The 9,703-nt window shown below is 42.4% G+C and overlaps 1 protein-coding gene across 1 annotated transcript; it reads left to right on the top strand.

Moving 5' to 3' along the window:
- The first annotated feature begins 3,749 nt into the window (after positions 1–3,749).
- Positions 3,750–9,429, top strand: tent5aa (terminal nucleotidyltransferase 5Aa). Its single transcript, XM_022205018.2, has 2 exons — positions 3,750–5,033; positions 5,494–9,429. The coding sequence occupies exons 1-2, from the start codon at positions 4,608–4,610 to the stop codon at positions 6,271–6,273; spliced, it is 1,206 nt and encodes a 401-aa protein (XP_022060710.1). The 5' UTR covers positions 3,750–4,607; the 3' UTR covers positions 6,274–9,429.
- The last annotated feature ends 274 nt before the right edge of the window (positions 9,430–9,703 follow it).

Here is a 9,703-nt window from a genome sequence, read left to right as displayed (position 1 = left end):
CGGGTACGGGTCCGTACCTCTAGCAACAACCATCAGGATTAGGTGTCTTGCTCAGGGACACCTCGACAGGCCGGGGGATCGAACCGCAATCCTCTGGTTGCGAGACGGCCACTCTACCCACTGAGCTATTTTACTGTAGACTTTTGCGTTTTTTATGCTCTAAAATGTCTTCTGTAATTATTATTATTTTCGTTCATAATGGCATTATAAATTGTTTCTTTTACAGTGAACATTTCATTTTGTAGTTGCGGTTGTCAACGACCTTCCAGCAGAATAGAAAATGAAAGTTAGCCCTATACAGTGAAATACATTGCATGGCATTACAATACATGATAAATTCACTGCAGCCTGAAAGTTAAATTAGCCAGCTTGCTGCTGCTGCTAACCCTGGCTCTTTATCTTGACTGAGTATAAAATGTTCATGCTAGCATGCTAACTAGCTCAGTAGGTAATATACTGAATCTTGTTTAAAGGAAGTAAATTTGCCCCAGAATTGCCAGCCATCCTGTTCCTCCTAGTTGCCTTGGTGGGCCTGGAATAACTGCCCCTGGACAGTTTTTGAAGTAGTTTTTGACTGCTGTTTGCACACTTGTATGATAAAGCACTTGCATCTGTAAAACAACACATTTGGCTAGTTTAACTGTTATAAAGCAGATTAGGAGCAACAGATGTTTACTCAGGATTCTTTAAAGAGATGAGTCTCTAGAGTCTTTTTCCCTGTTAAAAGGGTGTTTTCTTGCCACTGTCGCCTTTGGGCTTGCTCTGGGGGTCAGGCATATGGGTTCTGTAAAGCGTCTTGAGACAATTTGACTGTAATTGACGCTATATAAATAAAATTGAATTGAATTGAATTGAATTGAAATAGAGGGTGTCTTTACATTATTTTTGCAGCTGTTGGTTAATTCTTTGTCATTGTTGTTGCTAAAGCTAACACTTAGCTAAGAGTTAGCTGATCAAACTTGGTTACGTTTGGTGAGGAAGGGGAACGCATCAGATTAGCTGAAAGGTGACGGGTCCGTTTGGTTTACCGCCTATCCTTTTATTAAAGTTGTTAGCATGAATTAAGAGCAGAGCTTCTAAAAAAATGCACTTTGAGTAAAATGAATAAATAATCAAATTAAATTTAAAAAAAAACTGTTTGTAATGAGTAAAACCCGCAATAGCTGTTCTGACCACATGGGGGCAGCAGAAACAAGTCGTGCAAAACATGACATCCTGTCCATCAGTTTCACATTAATATCATCTTTCATGTGAAGTTGTTTCCTCTGCTCTTACCTGTTAAACCCAAAACTACACTATGAGAGTAGCTGCAGCAGAGTGAATGTAGTAAGACAGCTAAACTAAGTAGAAATCACCGTCAGCTCTCCGTAAAGACGAGTGTAGCTGCAGGGTGTGTTGCTACAGCCGACTAAATCAACTGTTGCATGGCTTTTACATTTCAAACATTCATTATGAAGATTTTTCTTATAGCCACTTTAAGTTTTCATAATAACATTTTGTTTTTTACAAATCATTTCATATTTTTGGGGCATTTATAAACTAAAAATAGTCTAAAAACTGAGCTTATGCATGAATTTATGCATGAAGTTTTTGGGCCTCCATTCTTGAATGCAGAATCAAACCATATTTTACAGCTTTGACCATGTAATCTGATCTAGAATGTTAGAACAGCAGTGATATTTCACTTTTGTACCTGCTTATAAAACTTGCTTCAATTCAAAGCTACACTCACATTAATGAGAATTTTAAATGTCAGGTTTTAATCAAATGTCTTCTGTTGATCTGTCTCCAGTTAAAACACTGTAGTAAAGATGAGCTTTTTAGGATATCTCATGTATCTGTAGGAATATCTTAGTGTCACCAGGGATAAGAGTAGATAAGAGTAAAAAGAAAACACATCTATTGATATTAGATACTGGATGATGATGAATGGTCAAAGCTACAAGAGGTTTGTTGGTTCATTCCACCTCACAGAAAACAGCTCAAAGATGTTGCACTTCATGGTAGATACATTCAACTTGTGCAGTCAGATAAATGACACTGGAAAACAAAACTGCTCTCCTTTTTTCTTTTATTGGACTGAAGTGTCCAGAAAATGTTTCATAGACCCCAGAGGCAGACTTTGTGCGATTGTAAAAGATTGCTTCATGAGGAAAAGAGGAACTCTGTTCCGCATACATTAGAAGCTGCAGAAAGCTTTGGAAACTAAATAAACAAACCCATCAGATGGGAGAAGACATTAACATCACAAGTGGGAAAAGGTGTGCATTGTTTTTGAATTCCTGCTTCCATTTCATTTTCTGACAGCATAATCTCATCCCTGTCTTTCAATAAACTCCAACAAATGAATCTTCTATTTCACGATGAGTAATGAGGTGCCAAGTTGTATTTATAGAAAACATCTCTGTGTTGTACGTTATGTGTAAACCTGCTGTTTGTCTCTGATGGCTGCTCTTATTTAGCTCAGTAGCCAGTGGCTGCACCGTGTATGGTCACGGGACCTGGTCCAGGCCATAGCAATCATGTCTCCACACCTGTGAAACACATCGGCATGGCTGCTTTCTGTCCATTGTAACTGCCTAATGGTTCCATGTACATTTCCAGATGTGGGATTCAATTTCAGAGACCTGCGTTCAACCTGTCTGACACACGCCAAAGCAAAGTATGAAAACAAAACAAAGATTACAGTTAACAAATGACGTAAATGTCACAATTATTACACTCTGCTTTAAATAGGTCTCTTTCTTCTTATTTCAAGGTTCTTTAGTTTAACAGCTGCTGTATTTACATCATTACAGAGCTGCACAATATGACTAGAGGTTTTAATGTCAGTGGCTGTGTGAGGACTGACACTGAGCAAAGACAGAGCTCTGTGTCTGACTCAAAGCTAAGACACTGCTGTAGAGTAAATGGGATAATCAGGGCATACAAATCTGGGTGGCTGCAGTGACGCAGGGCTTTACACAGCAGCCTGTCCTCAATATGGCCCCCGTAAGCCCTGCCCCTGCCTTCATCCAACCTCTGACCCTCTTTCCTGAACCAGGTAATGTCTGGCTGATGGAAACAAAGACCTCTGATGTTATAGGTCTGAACAGGTGCCTCTAAGAACCTGTACAGCAAAAAAAAAGATACTTTTATGGTAAATCAAAGCTCGTGATACCTATCTTTAGGTGTATCTAGAAGGTCTCCACTGTAGACCCTTCATTGTAATCTCTGCTATTTGATTAGCCTGCTACCCTCAGGGTCTAGAGGTAACAGGTTTAGCAGATTAAAGACAAAATATTTCCAGTCTAGAAGACTTTTTAAGTCATCTAGGAAAGTTTAGGATGTGGAAGGTATTCCAATGCTATTGCAAGGTGCATGAATTAGACATTTAAAATGTCATAGAGTCTGCAAGGAACTGAATTACTTTATTCCAAGACCTAAAGCAGTCCACAGAGGGCGACATGAGGACGTGAAGTGAGCTCTGTATGCAGATCAGCTCAGTTTGAACAGAGCTCCAAATGCAGTTTTCACAGGAGTTAATTTCCTTCATCGTGTCTTTTTAAGGTTGTATTTTAATTAAAAAAGAGGGGGCCATGATCCCAGGAAATATTTAGTCACTTAGTAAAATAATTTAGGTGTATTACTCCTAATTAAGAGCAGCATGTTATACAAATGAGCGCTTCAAGGTCTTCAGATCTAAAGCATTGTAAGGGTGTCTTGGAGACAGACCGGAGCTGCTTCATAAAGTAGTCTTAACTGCATTAGCATGTTGAGCAGCAGACGGTCAGAGGGGGCGGGATGAAAACAGCTCACATCTTCAGACCAACAGACCTGAGTCCTGCAGAAGGAGTCTGCATGTCAAGTGGGCAGGCAACGGTTAACTTCTCCACAAGTGTCAAAAATATGTTGAACTAAACAGACCCGAGGAAAGCAAGCTGGATTTCCTGAGCACACACATGTTGCATTTACGGGATGAAAGCTTGGCAGCGGGACGATCAATTCAAATGATCTAGGAGCCGTGCGTAAAAGTCCACAAGACACCTCTGAGGAGCTGATCGTCGGAGGGAGGATTGTACCAGAGCTAGACTGGAGGAGAGAGCGCACTCATGCAAATTCATAAAATCATAGGCGTGCCTTTAGGCGATGGAGTCACAGCCGGAAAAGCAAACCCCCTCCTGGATCATCAGCGACCTTCAAAGACTGTGATGCGCGGCGCTCGGACGCATTGACAGCAGCTCCGAGTCAAACGTTTTAAAAGCGCAGTGAAAGAGAAGAGAAAGTTAGGGCTCGTTCTTCTTCATGGTTCTGTTCACTGGCTGCAGTTTTTCCTCAACTAAACCACCAGCTCCACTGCTGCGCCACTGTTCTGCTGGATCTCCAACCCAAAGGCTCATTGCGCAAACTGCCAGGCATTAGCTTTGGGTTTGTTTTTTCTTATTGTTTTGCATGTTTACCGTCAGTTTGGATCACTTTAATTACTGAGAACCCTGATGTGGATGAAGTTACAGCCTCCTTACTTTTACAGAATCTGTGCGTAAAGACACCGACCGCTGATTTGTTCCTCTTTTGAGAAAAGTATTTAATTTCATTTTTATTTAAATTGCTGTGGACTTTCCACCACCATGTCAGAGGACGACAGTAGCTCCACTAGCAGCCTTATGTCTGACACAGACAGCAGTAACGTTAGTGTCCTTAGCTGGGAGCAAGTGCAGCGGCTGGACGCCATTCTCACCGAAACCATTCCGATCCACGGCCGTGGAAACTTCCCCACTCTGCAGATGCAGCCGCGGCAGATCGTCAAAGTGGTCCGGAGTCGGATGGAGGAGAAACAGATCCACGTCCGGGACGTTCGGTTAAACGGCTCCGCAGCCAGCCACATTCTGCACGGGGACAGTGGACTGGGCTACAAGGACCTCGACCTTATATTTTGCGCAAATATGAAAGGTGAAAGTGATTTCCAGACTGTGAAGGACATAGTTTTGGACTGTCTCCTGGATTTTTTACCCGACTGTGTGAATAAAGAGAAAATAACTCCGTTAACGTTAAAGGTACATTCACTCTGTCAACTTTGAACAGTTATTCTTTTTCATCTGCTTCAATTGATTACTTTTATAGATGTGATTAGATTTAATTGCATTTGTGTCAGTTCGGCTTAACGAATTTACGTGCAGCTCAATCTACAATTAGATTAGTTTAGTGATAGTAAAATGATGGTTTTCTGCAGTTAAGAGGATTTAGCTAAACCAATTTGGAAAGGATCCTGAGCTCAGCCATATAGGTACCATATAAAGACATTCAATGGCCTTCAGTATTGTGGTCTGTCCTATTAAGAACACAAGAACGTGCAGCTTCTACAAAAAAAACACAATTGTTGCACAGTGCAAAATTAGGCCTAGATGTGCTTTTACTGCATTTTATCTCTACTGAATTAGTGATTGCACCTTCAAGGATATTAACTCAATGTTTGTGCTCTTTTTCTCTCTCTTCCCGTCTCACCCTCACATGTAGGAGGCATATGTGCAAAAGATGGTGAAGGTGTGCAATGACTCAGACCGCTGGAGTCTCATCTCCCTCTCTAACAACCGGGGGAAGAACGTGGAGCTGAAGTTTGTGGATTCCCTTCGGCGGCAGTTTGAGTTTAGTGTGGACTCCTTTCAGATCAAACTGGACTCCCTGCTGCTGTTCTATGAGTGCTCAGAGAACCCCATGGCCGAGACCTTCCACCCAACCATCATGGGTGAGAGTGTGTACGGAGACTTCAGCGAGGCCCTGGACCACCTACGTCACAAGATCATCTGCACCCGGAACCCAGAGGAGATCCGAGGCGGGGGTCTCCTGAAGTACTGTCACCTCCTGGTCAGAGGTTTCAGGGCCGCATCAGAGTCAGAGATGAAGTCCCTGCAGCGCTACATGTGCTCACGCTTCTTCATTGACTTCCCTGATATTGGTGAGCAGCAGCGCAAGCTGGAGTCCTACCTTCAGAACCACTTTGTGGGCCTTGAAGACCGCAAGTACGACTACCTGATGACCCTCCACGGAGTGGTCAATGAGAGCACAGTGTGTCTGATGGGGCACGAGAGGCGGCAGACCTTAGGGCTCATAGCCATGCTGGCGGTGCGTGTGCTTGCTGAGCAGAATGTCATCCCCAACGTGGCTAATGTTACGTGTTATTACCAACCTGCTCCTTATGTGGCAGATGGTAACTTCAGTAACTACTACATAGCACAGGTACAGCCGGTGTTTGCCTGCCAGCAGCCTGCGTACTCCACCTGGCTGCCGTGTAACTGATTCTGCCCCAAAGAAAGGATGAGGACGTGAGTCTGATCGCTTTAAACAGGAGTAAGTGGCATAAAGCTGCCCAGTGCTAAACAGCTGACAGAAAAAGGAGTCCACTGTTTAATGTTTTGCATCAAAGCTTCTGTTTTTGTTCATACTTTAAGTATGAATGGTCAATGGAGAACAGTTGGCGATCACTTCAAGTACATTTTTCAGTGTGAATCACTCACATTTATTCTTGACACGTCAACATCTCTTGACTCGGCCCAGGCCAACAAGGTTTGGCAAAGACTAATTTGGGAAGCTTGGCAGCAATGGATAAATGCAAAAGTGTGATGGCCTTGAATGCGAGCAGCAGAACTGTCATTAAGGCTGAATAAGACTGATTCAATCTGTCACAAACTCATTAGCCAGCATGTTCCAGCAGCAGACCAAACGGCTGCATCACAACCCTGAAGTTGACAGCTTCGCCAGGCCAGCTTTCAGGGGTGTGTAGCTCTGTGACCACACACACACACACACACACACACACACACACACACACACAGACACACACACAGACACACACACACACACACACACACACACACACACACACACACACACACACACACACACACACACACACACTCACTCTCTGGGTGAAATCTGAGGTGTGTGCACGGCTCCAAAATGAGCGTCCTACATTCAGCTTTACGTCAGCTGAACCGAGGTGAGATGCTGTTGAACTAGTTTGAAAACAAAGCAGCATGTCTGTCTTGCATTTGGATATAATTATGGTTGTTTACAGACCAAAGATTTCTTTTCTAACATGAAAACCCAATTTTAATGGGGGAAAAATTAAGCAAAATATGAAGCTCTTGAAATGTCTACTTGTATATGTGAACATATGTGTGTTTCTAAGTGCCTATTGCCTCACTGTGGGCAGAGAAAAGAATGAGCAGACCATACGACCCCACTGTGTTCATAGTCAGGCACACAGGACAGTAGCACCCAGAGGCTTGTGAATGTATATGTGAAATTATGCACAGTCAGTGTTTGTGTACGTTTGAATGAAAAAGGGCGCTATACATTCATGTGGATTGTGCAGAAAAGCAGCAGTGAAAAGTGTACGATTGATAGGTATTTGCAAGATTCACATTTTTTGGGTGGGGGGATGTTTGGAAACTCAAAATGTTATCTTCTCTGAGTGATGCTCAAATGTCCCAAATGAATACTGGAATTATTTAACTGTCATGACAGCGGTTGATAAGCATTTTATGATCATCAGCAACAAAGAAACTCACAGACTTCTTGTATATTTTGTACAGCGGTGCTTCTCTTTTTCTCATCTGTGAAAAAAAGTCACAATAAGTAGATAAGAGACAGAGAGAGGAAAGACTGCATTTCCAGAGTCCTGGCGTGTGTGTTCTCCAATGCTTCATCCTACAGTAGAAGGATATTTGCACAGACACCTCAGATGATGAGACACTGTTTGCTGTAGCACCTTGGCAGGGAATTCCTCAGCTGCTGCTGAAGAGCTTGAACTTAGCTGGGGTTGGGTTAGCAGACGCTCTGTTTAGGGTTCAGAAAATGTAGCGCCAAACATTGTGGTGGCTCCGCTGACAGCCCTAAAGTTTAATGAGATCATTTGCTGATGTAGATGATATAGAATACAGAGAGAAAAAGGGAGGCAGAAGAGAATATAGATAATAAAAAAAACAAGTGAGAGAAAGGAGAATGCGGTGGTTTGGAGCCAGAGGGGAGAGGAGTCGGTCTGGAGAGATGGGTGCAGCTGGTGATGGGGTTTATCTCTTTAGGGTTATCATGTTTTACTGTACAAACCGTCTCTGTTGAGGTCAGACTGCAACTTCATGGACAGTGCAAGCAGCTCACCCTTACTTTTAGGGAGACCACGACATTCTGTTAGCAGCATTTGCTCTCTGTTTTAATCATCTGATTGTTAATAAAAGAGTGGAAACTGAAGAATACTGTTTGCATTCATGTCAGCTTCAGAAGCTGCGACCAAGCAGCAACAACCGCAGTCTGAACTTGAAGCTAATGTAGACATACCTAAAAGTGCAATAACACAGAGGGTTGCAGACTCTTAAAAAATGAATTTCTCCAGTATGCTCCCCTTCAAAAAGCACAGAACTCTTTGCTGAGCTGCAAATTCGATAACATTTTTTGATGCTACTAGCTAAATTCACCTTTTCTAATTAGTGTGAAAATAGCTTCATAGTTGAACATTAAGCCTCACACGACTGGCTCGACTCATAGGATTTTATGGATCGGCTTTAAGTGTCCCCCTACTCTGTATCTGAAAGGTTCTGGGTCCAACAGGAAAATGTTGACTCTGAAGACGTCCATTAGCTTCAGTTTGACCTCTTTGCAAACCAACAGACCCTGTCATCACTTGCTACGTCCATCCTCGTGTACGGTCTGTGGCTGCAGCTTATGTTTCATTTGTGAGGTTGCTTCATTGATGCATATTAATGTTTTTATGCTTCATTCCACCCCCATTTTGAAGAATGGTACTGTATATAAATATATATATGATTACATGTTTCAGCTTTGCCAGCAAACTTATTTCTTGCAAACTAGAAAAAGAAAGCGGTGATTCAAAGCGTAAATATGCAGGTTTGGCCCCGACTCAGCTCAATACTGCAACAGAAAGAGAAATTCTCTCGCTGAAAAAGCACTTCTTTCTCATCCTCTGTCTCGCATAACTCTGATTATGCACAACTGCTCTCTTCAGTTGTTTCTTCTTCTCAGTGACTGTCCACATCGATGGTATCCTTTGGATTGTGCAGACAATGTATTGTCATTTTATACTCAGTGAAGTCCTAGCAGCTGACTAGCTAGCTAGCTCCAGTCTGCCTGTCAGTTAGTGATTGTGGGTTACAGCATCGTCTTGTATGTGTTGTCTTAAGCATCTGTTTCTGTTCATGCAGTCTTTTACAAATCACACGTTTAAAAAGAAAGAAAAAGATCCTCATCATGTATGTATATTTTTTATGATTGTTATTTTTATAAATGTACCGGACACTGCCGGTGTGCAGTGCTTTTGAATCTGTGATCGGGCTTCAAAGGATATGTTCTCAATAGCTTTTTTGCTATAATATGTTATGTGTCCAATGGATCAAAAGGTTAAAGATGTTTTCCTCAATAAAATGTCTGAAAACCAGATTTTTAATGTCTCTCATTATTCATCTGTTGGAGTCTAAATCAGGTTTACTGCGCTGGTCTGATCCAGACAGAAAACTTTGCCAAACATGAGAAATTACTCTTTTTCCAATTAAGTTCAAATTTTTATTTTTTTTTAAAGAAAGAGTCAGAGCGTCTCTTTTCACTGACGTGAGCCATTCAGCAGTTTTCAGATGGGTTCCCCGCTCACTCGCTCAGAGAAACAAATCCCTGCCATGGCCTGCCGGGCCCAACAGGCCCGGCCACAAACCGGTCC

Source organism: Acanthochromis polyacanthus, chromosome 12, assembly GCF_021347895.1.
Source record: "Acanthochromis polyacanthus isolate Apoly-LR-REF ecotype Palm Island chromosome 12, KAUST_Apoly_ChrSc, whole genome shotgun sequence".
In the NCBI taxonomy this organism is placed as follows: domain Eukaryota; kingdom Metazoa; phylum Chordata; class Actinopteri; family Pomacentridae; genus Acanthochromis; species Acanthochromis polyacanthus.
Note: the sequence above shows the minus strand (reverse complement) of the source record. Positions and strands in the feature narration are given on the sequence as shown.